Source organism: Dermacentor andersoni, chromosome 1 (assembly GCF_023375885.2).
Source record: "Dermacentor andersoni chromosome 1, qqDerAnde1_hic_scaffold, whole genome shotgun sequence".
In the NCBI taxonomy this organism is placed as follows: Eukaryota; Metazoa; Arthropoda; class Arachnida; order Ixodida; family Ixodidae; genus Dermacentor; species Dermacentor andersoni.
This window is the reverse complement of record NC_092814.1, coordinates 174,261,766-174,274,734: the sequence shown is the minus strand read 5'-3', so window position 1 is coordinate 174,274,734 and position 12,969 is coordinate 174,261,766. Positions and strand designations below refer to the sequence as shown.

At 43.4% G+C, this 12,969-nt stretch overlaps 1 protein-coding gene across 1 annotated transcript in view; it reads left to right on the top strand.

Annotated features, from left to right (window-relative positions):
* LOC126546966 (ribosome biogenesis protein bop1-A) overlaps nucleotides 1-12,969 on the top strand; it is a 77,037-nt gene that overhangs the window by 33,285 nt on the left and 30,783 nt on the right. The window contains exon 11 of the mRNA XM_050194697.3: nucleotides 8,765-8,897. Within this exon, the coding sequence (XP_050050654.1) occupies nucleotides 8,765-8,897 (133 nt within the window). The remainder of the gene's footprint in view (nucleotides 1-8,764; nucleotides 8,898-12,969) is intronic.

The following is a 12,969-nucleotide window of genomic DNA, read 5'->3' as shown; positions in this document are numbered from 1 at the left end:
GCCTAGTTAAGTGGGACACAGGTTCTGAGACCGAAAATTCTAGAAAAAAAATCAATATTTTGAAAACGGTATTTTTGGAATTTCCAACTATTAGTTTACCACTTCGCCAAATGTTGTGCATTATAAACCAATATTTTAGCTGTAATATAAATTTTTGGCACCAGTGAGCCAAATATGAGCCAAAGTTTCCGTAAAAAAGCACTTTTTCCACGGCGCATGACGGCCCCTGCAGTCGTTCAGTCGCGCCAAGCCGTATATTGTTTGAAAGAGCAGTCTCTCGTCTTCATCTTCCCGCCACCACTGGTTCCGTCTGCACATTCGCAGTGAAGAAATTCCGCCTCAATATGAAGGCCCAATGCATGCTGTAATTGGTCAACAAAGGCACGTCACCCTCAGCTAGCCACGCCATTGGCTATACTGGCGTCGTCTTCATCACTCCGTGGCCGCTGCGCACACGTCATGCATGCCAACAAGGTTTCCCATGCTGACATTGATGCCGACCTCGACTCCGAAGTTCGCTACGAAGTACAAATTTAGAAAAAAAAAAGGGAAGAGGAAGTCATCGTACAACTTCGAGAAACAACACTCTACAGCGCCGCTTCCTGGTGACATCGATAACAGCCCACTGCCGCAGTCAGGCGATGCTAGAGATCCCGATGGCATGTTAGGCCTAGTCCCCCGAAGTGCTCCTGACAATGGACATGTTTCATCGACGTTTCGGCACGACACTACTATTCTGCAGCCACAATTTTTTCGCCGTTTTGACAGTGAAGCTCAAGGAAAACTTCAAACATTAGCGTCAACTCCTACTACTGCCCAAAAATCGAAACTGCTAGATCACGTCGACGACACTGCTGCCAGGACAAATGAGCTCTCTACATCTGCTGAGCATGCGTCTGCTGAAAAGTTGCAGCGGGTGCTCAGAAGGCGTCACCGCAGTGACACTAGCCAGACAGACTACATTCCTGGAGGCTAGTAATGCAATAGCACATGTATATACGCACCGTGCACGCCGACGGACGCGCCACTGGTGGCGGCCTTGCGCAGAACACGTGGGAGAGGAGCCTGGCGCGCGCCGTAGTTTGTTGTGTCGTTGATCGTGCTTCTCTGTCTTATTCACGTTTTCAGAGCAGGATAGGCAACACCATTCGCAAGTGTGGGGTGGCCAAAGCTTCAGGGAATGTCGAAAAATAATTGTTGCAGGGTGGGGGCTCAAATACCAGTGAAAACGTGCCGGCGATATGGTTCTAATCATTCCCGGCAAAGCCTCATCAGCGGAAGCAACGGTAGCAAAAATGGATCGTCGCTTCGAAGGGAAATTTCTTGTTCTCATCCTTTCCTTTGTCTCGTCGGTGTTTTTTTTCCACTCGATCATAGTTAGACGCGTCAGCAACGAAGTTCGTCTACAGTGCAGCATGAGGTTTAAACGCATTTCGCTAAAGTTCGGAATGCTGGTTGCCGCTTATATGTTTTCCGCTTCTTTACCGCGTTGCACTAGCTAGGCAGCACGACTGCACGAGCGCATTGCGTTGTATGTTAAAGCTACTGAAGTTTGCAAGAACTGAGATTGTTGGTTTCATGTGGCGCGGTAAATCCTCGCACCAGCTGTCGCGCACTTCATGTTTTTACATCTATTTTATGCGTGGCTTCGCACATGTTTAACTGTTGCTAGTTGCTCCATGCATAACTCTTGTTGATTCTTTTGAGCTGCGAAGTTTTCACCCTGCCTTGTTTGTAAAAGGTACAAATCACGCTGTGTCTTATCGGAATGATACCAAGGAAGTGCTTCTTTAACAGCTTTATTTTTTTCGCCCGAGGGCATCTTAGATATTGTTTGCGTTTTTGGAAATGTGTTTAGAAAATGGGTAGTTCAGGGCGAGAATTGCTAATGGCTGCTGCATATGGTATTTTTGTTCCATTTCTCGCTGAAAAGTTCGCGTCCCGTTTGGGAAGTCATCACACCTCGATGCTACCTGAGCAAACTTTACACGCCGAGTGATTTGTTTGTTTCACAACGTAGTCCCTTCTTGCATGTGAGTTTTATACTCAACTGAATTCTTTCTTATACTTATGCTGCAGGCGACTAAACCGGGCCTTGCCGCCAGCGCTCATGTACTTTAACTGGCGCTGCTCTGCCTTTAAATATATCATATGGCACCTCATGATATATCATGTGGTAATATAAAAAAGTACTGAAGAGTTAGTCAGTCTTTAGCTTTATACGTTTCCAAGCAGCTCCCTTGGGGAATTTAAGATTGCACAAACTGCAGCGGGAATGGTAGTTCATCGGCGTATGCAGCAGAATTGCATCGGCGGTATGCAGCACTAACACGCGCTTTTATTAATGCGTGTGTTTGGTGACTTCGTTGGCTAGTGTACGCGTTTCCATCAATAAATTGGCAATTACTCTTCTTGAGGTGACTTCGACTGCAGTTATTCGGCGATGTCACATGTATTCATCGGGAGAAAAATCACAACGGCATATTCAGAGATTGTACCGTGCAGATTTGTTTATATAAGTCTGCACTAACGACAGGTGCTTATTATTCAGGTACAGAAGCAGCATTGCGGCAATGGTAGAATAAAAAAAAAACCCATCGAGAGATCGCATCACTCAAAAAAATTTATCGGCTAGTCAACATGAGCTCCACGTCATGTACATGGGGTTCATGGCGTTTGTCTGCGGGACACATTCACCTTGCACGTATGTGGACCATGTTGTCCCAGACACCGGTAACATTGTGTTCATACCCACTCGCACAGAGGTCAGCATCTTCCCTACAGCTGTCACCGCAGAAGAAGCAGCCTGGCACCCTAACAAAGAAATCGCAGCCGCGAACTTCAGCCATCCTTGCTGCAAAGGGTTGTCGTCTGCTACTGCTCCCGCGTGTACTGTTGGAAGCGCCCGCTAGGTGGCTTTCAGTGGCGCCTCTATAGGCGATGCACGAGGCGTATACCATATTTACTTGCATAATGATTGCACTCGCGTAATAATCGCACCCCTGAATTTTGTCATCAAAATTACATTTTCTTTCTTTCCCGTGTAATGATCGCACCCCGAACTTGCCGCAGCGATATGTCGTGTGCCAAGGCTAGCTAATGACGATTGCTAATGATAATGATAATGCTGTTAATGATACATAATGATAATTAATGATAAGCTAATGATAATGATGATTGGTTATCTGTCGAATGCTAAACGAACGACTCTTCAAGACATACCAAGTGGTCTACATGCACCAAACATTCTTAAGCACATGCCCCATTTTATTCGTTTCATCACTTCCCACACTTCCATGAAAAAAAAAAAAGAGCTAAAACCAAACTTGCCTGGGCTTTATTATTTGTAGGCTTTATAATGATTGTGGTTAACAACACCAACAAAAAAGGCGCCTTTCGATTCTTCTCGTCTGCACTCGTGGGCACACAACAGATTGCGAGCGGCAACGATAGTAGCCATGTTTACACTGATACATTAGAAGTGTACCCTATTTATACGCTGACGCTTGTAGCGCAGCTAAGATATTCGCCCACCCTTATCGGAAATGTGCTGTATTAGGATAATAGTGAAGACAAATCCGCAGTTTCCGCAGCATACCCGCCTTGTGTTTCAATGTCACTGGCAGCCAAGCACGCCCATTTCTGTTTCTGTCCCCTCAAAGTGGAAGTGGCTGCGTTATTGCCACAGATTTGCCGATATTAATGATATTATTCATTACTGATACGGAAGAAACTGTTTCAATGCGCATAATGTGCTCACAAAAAGAAAAAAAGTCATGTTCGGCGTGTTCGGCTTGCTCCGCCGGCCGCCATTTTTGTTTTGGTGTCCCGCACTGTTACAGCAGCAGCCGTCTGTTTGTTGATCTGTTGTCATCCCGCAGCAAATACGGGATTTTTAAAAAAAAATTTCTTTTGTGGGAAATTTAACCCACGTAATGATCGCACCCCTGAATTTGCAGCAATACTTTTGGCAAAAAAGTGCGATCATTATGTGAGTAGATACGGTGTTCAAATACATATATTGTGGTGTTCTGTTATAAAAATAAGCTCTTTTTTTTTTTTTTTTTTTTTCAAGTTTTCACGGAATCTCATTTTCGGTGTTTTTTAAAACTTTAAAGATAGCGAATCGCTATCTCGGTCTTCGGGGCACATAGAACCATAATTTTAACAGCGGCATGTAGCTACACGTGTGTACTACACAATGCTAGGGGTAGATTGTTTTCATTTCGCTTTTGTAAATTTTTAAATCTGGCTACTAATTGGACCACATGATTGCCATGTCCGGAGATTGAACTTAAAATTGCTGTAAAATTGGTTAATACCTGCAACATAAAAAAAAATTAGTCCTACAGTTGTGTTGCTTACACTTTTTAGTATCGCGCCATGTGTCTGGCTGATACTCTTCTTACAAATGTTCTGATTAACAATAGGTGATTAATTTTAATTATATTTTTGAAATCAGCATGGAAAACTCTGTCTGGGTGATAATGTTTATTAAGTTTTGCCAAAAAATTAAAAAAAAAGTTTTCTAAACACCTCTCTCTTCCCCTGCTTAAGAAAAATCTCGCAAAAGTGATTGTATCTCTAAAAGCAATTGACCGAGAATACTGCTCCATGGCAGTGCTTTGTAATGTCGGCACTACGGTTCTATATCCTTGAACAAAGCTTGCCAAAGTAGGCTAACGAAATTGTGACAGTAAAATTTCGTTCTGCGACGCATTGCCTATCTGTCTCGTTTTGCAACAACGAAATTCTTGCAAAAGCGAATTTTTTTGCGTTTCCTACTGATTTTGTTATTTCGAGGTTCAACTGTATCACATCAGTATGCGCTTTACTCAGTGCTAAGTTTCCATCGAAGTTAGCACCTATACGGTATCTTAGTAGGTGTGCGAATAGCAGTTTTTGAGATTGAATCCTATACGAATCGAATAGTGCCAGAAGAAAATAGAATACGAATCGAAGAATTCCAAAAGCACATCAAATATCAAATATATTTTTAATAGTTTATGAATAATTTTCAGCCTTCTCACCATTAATATAAAAAAAATGCCATCTTGGTATTCAGAACAAAACAAAGCTTCTGTCATTACACTGAGCAGCAAATTCAGCGCTCTTAGGAGAATACACGGTTATGCATTATCATATACAGTTGAGAAAGGTAATACCCCTGTCACACGGCAAATCTAATGTCATTTACAACGAATGACATTCGCTGATAATGCCATTTGTTTGGTGTCACACGGTAAAACGTAAGGACATTTTCGAAAATGACATTTACAAACTAATGAGTTCGCCAAACTCATTCGCATTCGTTTGGAACTGAATGTGTATCCTCGACACCATGAGTTTACCAGTGTTTCGCAAACAGTACATGCTTCTTTTTTGTTTTAACAAAAAATCACTATTATTCTATCCATTTTATTACCTAATTATTGCTTTAACGACATTGAAGTACATCACGTGCGTAAATACAGAAAACTACTCTCAGTCCAGTGACCAGACAGCCGTCTTTAGCTTTCGCTGCAGCAGTCGTGTTGGTTCGTACCGGAGCATCGGCCGCGGCCGCTTCAATTGACTTGGCGTAAAAGCGTGCGCGTGTTTTCCTGTGGCACACGCCAAGAATGAGGATATTAGAAGCCCGCATGCACATCAGAATGGCGATGACATGCAACTGCCCTTCTCATACCACTTTAGCAGATGTAGCGGACGCGCCTATCGTTCTCTTCGCCCTGTTGCTTGTATTAGCTTTGGCTTGGCTCGACTCGACTTCGTTGGCAATGTCGACTAGTTAGTGATCGAACGCTACGGTTTGAAAGCAACGATCACATATTCTAGTGGAATTTAGCATATTGGAAAATAATTATTGGATAAAAGTGGGTTTGAGGCGTGTCTTTTTTTTTTTTCCTATCGTCATTGTCATTATTTTCAAATGACATTAGTTTTCGCCATGTGACAGCGCGCTGTGATAATGACATTAATCGCAACAAATGTCATTTGTTGGAAATGACATTAGATTTGCCATGTGACAGGGGTATAACCTTGTGGACCGATTAATATCGGTATATACATTCGCGACTAAACCAGAGGTGCGTGTCGTACAGTTGAACCTCGCAATAACAAAATCGGTGGGGAATGCGAAAAGATTTGCTTTCGCGAGAATTTCGTTATTGCAAAAAGAGACGGCACAGATAGGTAATGCATAGCAGAACAAAACTTTACTGTCAAAATTTCGTTAGCCTAGCTTGCAAGCTTTGCTCGAGGATATAGAACCGTATTGCTGACAGTACAAAGTGCGCCGCATGCGTCGACCAGCAGTGTCAGCACTGCCACAGCGCAATATTCTCATTTAATTGGTTTCGGAGATGTGACCACTTTTGCGAGATTTTGCGTAACTCGGCACTGGACAGAGAGCAACAGCGCATGCAGCAGCATTTCTCCAGCGCACGCTGTTGCCCATAGGCACCGTCGCGTCAGTTGCTGAGCGCAGAAGTGATCGTATCATGTGTACCCGAAGGCAAACGATCGAGATAACAGCCCTTTTACACAAATCTACGTCCGGCGCCGAATCCGCACGCGATGCCTGTCGGGTGGCCTCAAAACCAGTGTTCTTGAAGCAAGGGATGCATATTGCCAGACAGTCGCTCAATCATGGCCCCATCTGTGACACTCTATATGCTGCAACCGCTCTCTCAAGTGCCATAAACAATTCCATGTCAGTAGGACGTGGATTTCTTGTTTTTGCTGCATTTTTCTCACCGAGGCGCACATTATGCGGTGCACTGCCGTGATTGGCAATTGTTCGAAACGCACATTCAGTTTGCGTTCAGTTTTGCCTCACGTAATTGGCCTCGGCCTCGCTGAGTCATCAGCCACGGAGAACGTGAACTGAACGCGCATTTCAAATAACGATCTACAACCTCACCTAGCAGGCATGCAAAAATCATTGTCACATGTCGGTAGCGACATGCGTGCCGCTTCAAGTGGGCGATCAAGAAACAAGATGATGGCCATGTGTTTCCAGCACACTGATCGCTTCCGGCACTTGGTTGTTTTTGTAAACAAAAATGGTGGCACCCACACAGGTAATGTGATGGTACTTTATGCAATTTCAATGCAAAACAGTCGCATTCGAGCTCATTTTGGAGTCTGCTAGCCTTACGTGAGTAGTAAATATGCGGAGTTACGTTCTAGCAAATTTCGTTGATGCGGGATTGCAGTACAGCGACATTTCGTTGCTGAGAGGTATGAAATTCATTGAATCCTATGGGCATTCATTGGGGATACGAAAATGTTTCGTTGTCGCGAGAATTTTGTTGTTGTGGGATGTTCTTATCGCATGTTTCGACTGTATGTGGTGACAGAAGAGTGAAAAAAATTCACTTTTTGTCTAGTTGAATAGTCAAGGCAGATAATACCCCCTGTTGTATAATTACTATGTTGGAATGAAACGTATTCTGGTTTGATCTGGTGAGAGGACACAGGTGCTGTCTATATAAAATTAATATTACTAAATGATACCCACTGTGAAATGCTGTCTAAACATTTAGTTTCTAGTGATTGTGTTTGGCTGTAAAAATCTGGCTGACTGAGTAGTGCAATGTGCACTGGTACGTGATTTCCACTGTGGAAGGGATAAAGATATCGAGTTTTTGCTTCAATTTCTTGTTTCATTGTGTACAGTCGATGATGTAAAGTATTCAAAAGCAATTAGAAAAATATTCGTATCTTCAAATAAGGACTATTCAATTCGAGGACCAAATCTAATGATGACTATTCATTTCACAGATCAAATTGAACAGAACAATATTCGATTCATTATTTGAAAGTTTTGAATATTCGCACACTCCTATGTAGTGTTTTAGCAGTGGTTTTCTTTTGGCATTGTTCAGCTTTAAAATTAATTGCTGAAACAATCTTTTAAGGCGAAAGCCTTTCGAGGCTCATGGTGAAGTTTGTGTCAGCAGACTTGACCACCAAAGAGTCATCACGCCATATGAAGACAGATTACAGAATGAAAAATGATTGAAAGTTACAGTTTGCAAATGGGAACGTTATAATAGAGATTGGTAGAGGTTAACAATGACTACTAATTGTAATTACTACTAATGACTCCGGAAGGACCAATATGTCTAACGAAAGCTTGTAATCACCACAATTGATTACAAATGACTAAACATGCTTACTAGTGAGCAGTAATGACTAATAATGACTGAAATGACTTGTAATGACTAGTAATGACTATGAAATGACCAATATGTCTAACGACAACTTGTAATGACTACAATTGATTAGAAATGACTGAAATGCTTAGTAATGACCACTAATGACTAATAATGACATTTAATGACTACAGAAGGATCAATATGTCTAACAACGAATTGCAACGACGACAATTGATTAGAAATGACTAAAAATGCTTAGTAATGACTAATAATAACCGAAATTACTTGTAATGACAACTGATGACTATGATATGAACATGTCTAACGATGGCTTGTAATCACCACAGTTGGTTACAAATGACTAAAAATGCTTAGTAGTGAGCAGTAATGACAAAGAAAGAAGAGAAAGAGGCGAATGATAAAAGGAGGAAGAGTAGGCTTTCGCCATTCACCTATTAAGAGAAATCTTAAGCGACCCTGTAATTTTATACTGTCAAGAGCTGGTTTTGGAAGTATTGGAAGATGCCTGGGAAAGTGTGAAGTTTTGCATAATAGTCTTGTTTCTTTTTCTTTTCATTTTGTTTTTCTGCTTGAACACACAGGTAGTGATGACGGCACAGTCCGCATTTGGGAAGTCCTTACTGGCCGTTGCATGAAAACTTTCAAGTTTGAACATGCTGTCAAAGGAGTTGCTTGGTGTCCCAATCAGAGCATTTGCCTAGTTGCTGTTGCAGTGTGAGTTGCTTGCTCAGTTTGATTGCCTGAGTGCTTTGTATCTTTGAAGAGTTAGGAGCTGCATGGCGCTGCATTGTCATGTTCATTATTGCCACAATCAGATTGGGTACAGAAGTGAAGGGAGTGAGTGAAAATTTTACTGAGTTATGTGCATTAGAATAGAACAAAAACAGTAGAACCTTGTTCATACATTTTGGGGAAAAAAATGTACTAACTGGGAAAACTTACAATCCGAAGTAACTAAAAAAATTTGACAGACTCAACTATTGTTGACATCTACATAATGCAACGCGTCGCGCAGATCGTTGTGGCATGAGATGCTGACCCACATTTAGCTGGTGGTGCTCCAGCGGCCAGAGACACGTTTTGTTGTTTTCCTATTGTGTGGTGTTTTAACTGTTTCCCTATCATGGGGAAAATAGATTTTTCCACCAGATTCTTTTTTTTTCTGAAGGAACTACTGCACTTAATATGTTGTGTAATACACAAACAAAATGCCGAATCAATGCACTTCTCACGCATAAAAGTTTTATTAACAAAATGTATGCCATAAAAAAGATATAAGTTGCCAGAACCAAGGTTGTGGGATAAAATTAAATAAAGTTTGTAAAGACGTGCTGTATCTACTAAAAAAAACTATGTAAGTAATATTATGAGATATACAAAATGTGTTGCCGTCTAATAGACTCTACAGTGAAATCTCAATACAGTGAAACCTCGTTAAACCATAGTTGGTCGGAGCTTCGGAAAAAGTATGTACTAAACTGTAGTACTGCTTAACCAAAATAGCTTGAGATCGCCCACTTACCTGTCAAAAACGGAAGAGAGAGTGTGATGAAAGGGGAAAAAACATGCAGTATTTATTTACTTCGTGCGACAAAAGTGTTATTTTTGTTTGATGCCACGGCGGCCTAGCAGCGACGACAGCGGCCTCAAACTTACTGAAGCTGCGGGCCAGCTTTTCAACCAGCCCTCTCTTCTCAGCAAACACTCGCATTGCAGATTCCTCGTTAGTGTTGCATATTCTCCGTGCACGGGCGCGGTAGCATTGTTGAAGTCGCGGGGCACCTTTTCATTGCGGGGTGCTGTTCTCGTCGCGAGGATTGCATTCGTGAGGCTGACGTAACGCGCAGCTTCTGCCACTGTCGGGCCTGAATCACCTGTGCTGTCACTTTCCGTGTCATCCTTATCACTGTCGCTAGGCGACACTTCGGCAACAACAGAGGCAACGATGGCGAAAAGTCGAACCTCGCAGCCGACATCTCTTCGCGGTAGCAGCAGCGCTGCCAAGCAACTTCTTCACATTCTAAATGCCACACCGTAGTCGACAGTAGACCCATGTTGCGTGCCAGCGCCGACTTCTTCGTGTCACGTTCGACAGCGCAAACAATGTCTAATTTTTCTTCTATGCTGAGCACCCAGCGTCTTTTTTTATCCGAGCTTCGGCATGACACGAGTCCTCGCTTCACAACACTACAACGCTCTGGGACGGCGCCGAAATGATGTTGATGTTGATGTGGCTTCACGCGCAAACGCACAGGGCACTTGGAGGCCGTTGTTCAGATCTCTGAGGCTTATTGTTCTGCCGGGCTGTCCGATGGAGATTAAGCACTGTCGTGTTTGCGTGACGAAAAGTGGAAACGCTACATGTTAACCGATACGTACGCAATAAGCTGGTACAGTTTATACAGATACAAAACACGTTATGTTCAATGGCCGTTGAGTCGGGGATTTGACTTTACTACTTCTAAAACGAAACTACTGTTTTAAGTGGGTACGGTTTAACGAGGTTTTACTGCATAACAAACTTCAGGAGACCGTGGTAAATTGTTTGTTATTCTGAAAGATGGTTATAGTGAAAGCCACAAAATGAACCATTCTGCCCATCAACCCATCAGTTAATAAGTTGTCACCATATGAGCTCCACGAAAGCGTCGCTGTTCGCTCTCAGCACATGCTGTTGCCATTTTGCATAGGTTCCGCCGCCACGAAGCACCATATAATAAGAGTGATGTGCACAAAGCAGACCCTGACGCCAAGAAAACTACCGACAGAAAGGTAGCTCCATGTCGTCTCTGAAGCACAATGTTTCCTGCTTTTTGTTTGTTTTTCACATATCTTGCCGTGGACACTGCAACTGTCTTGCTTGAGGCGGACACCTGAACTATGTCAGAGTGCAAGCGCGCGTAAGCGACACCGTCTGGAAAGTGCAAAGTGCGGTCATGTGGCATCTCTGCAAGTATAGAGGATACATTTCACCGCGCGCGTACCTAGTACAGCTGCAGATAGAAGTGTGAAAGGAAGAGGTGTGCGCAAAAAGAAGGGGTGAAAGAAGGAAGAGATGTGCCTCCGTTGCTAGGTGACACTTTTCATGGTGGAGCACGCACTCTCAAACCGTGATGCATTGTCGCCTCCGCTTGCCCACATTCTTTTTTTCTCGGGCACCGTGTCGGGTTTTCCAGACCCTTGCATCGCAACGTCCGCTCTTTGCGCCTTGTTGTCTCCTAGCCTACTGTTTCGACTGCGGTGAAGGATACATGGAAATCTCAGAACCTCCAGATTTCTGAATATCAATTCGTAGTTTTGAGCTGTTGTTAACATCGCAGGGAGATTGAATAATGATCATTATTCTTAAATGTTCGGTATTCTGAAGTTTGTAGTACAGTAAAAGCTCGTTAATTCGAATTCCATGGCGATGGTACGAAAATTCAAATTATGCAAAATTCGAACTAATGGCAGTCGGGGAAAAAATTCTTCGGTTAAGGCGCAATACAGTCTAACATAGAGTGAGCGTACGCACGCACACGCTACGTCATGTTGGCAAGAACGACAACGTCTGTAGTTTGAATCACTGGCGCAGCCAACATAGCCGTATGCGGCCAACAGGGTCCGACGTGCCCAACATCGAGATGACTCTTGCTCCATCCGCGCGTTCGTCGCGCCGACTGCACCGACCCACAATACACTGCGTTATGAAAAAAAAAATGCCCACGCATCTTCACTGACGGTCGCAGACAGCCATTCAAAGAGGCGCGCAGTTGGGGATCATTCTGCGCATGCTCCGCAAAGAACAGGCGACGGCGTGCGTGTCGACGTCTAGAGGGGATGGCATTTCGGCTAGTGTAGCACAAGCGTCGTAGCATGACTGGCTGCAAGCAACGTGCGCCGAAAACGTTGGACTATAAAAGTGCCTTTGCACCGCTCATCCTTGCCGCAGGAACAAAAGCTGCGCTCTAAAATTCACCCGCGAAACGCAGCACAACCTGCTGCAACGTTGGTTTCCGAATCTTATGCTTTTTGGTACTGCCAAAAAAATAAACACGCAGCGCCGCGTCTGCATTTTTATCTTGAAGGTCTTGAGAGAGGGAGAGAACCGACCTGCAACAGAGGCGTTGGCCATGCGCGGCCCACTTGGCGATGCCAGCGTCACCAACATGCTCCTGCACACTTGCACTCTCCCCATCCACAATGGCATGGAGTTCAAGTTATCAGGGGTGGAGCGGATTTCAGTGTGAATTAGCGGAAAATTTCAGTGTCAAAGCATTACATATTGCTTTCAATACATTGTTGGGCGGGCTGTGGTGGTTACTTCTAATTATCCACAATTTCAAATTAACGAGTTGGGAATTAACGAGCATTTACTGTACTGAAATATTTTTACATTGAAACTATAAGAAATCAGCGGGGAATTTCGGAAAAGATTGTTAATCTGGAAAGTTCATTTATGTGGTGTTCATAGTAACAAGGTTTCACTGTATTTCGGAAAAAATCAAAATTTTCCATTGAATAGGTATCCCACTACAAAAATGCAACTACTACAGTTTGGCGTGCCGGGCTGCTGCTGCCGATGTTCCAGGCTGGCTTGCATCGTCATCGCTCTCAGAGTCAAAGTCTGACAAAAAGGCAGCATCCTAAGACTCACTGCTGCTCCATCCATCGATAAAGTCGGCTGCAGATGCAGCAGGATCGCGAGATATGCAATCATTTGAAGTGTATATGCTGCTCCTGGAGGCAGCCTTTTTTGCTTTCTACTTTGACGATCGCGAAACTTCGGAGTGCATTCAAAAATTAA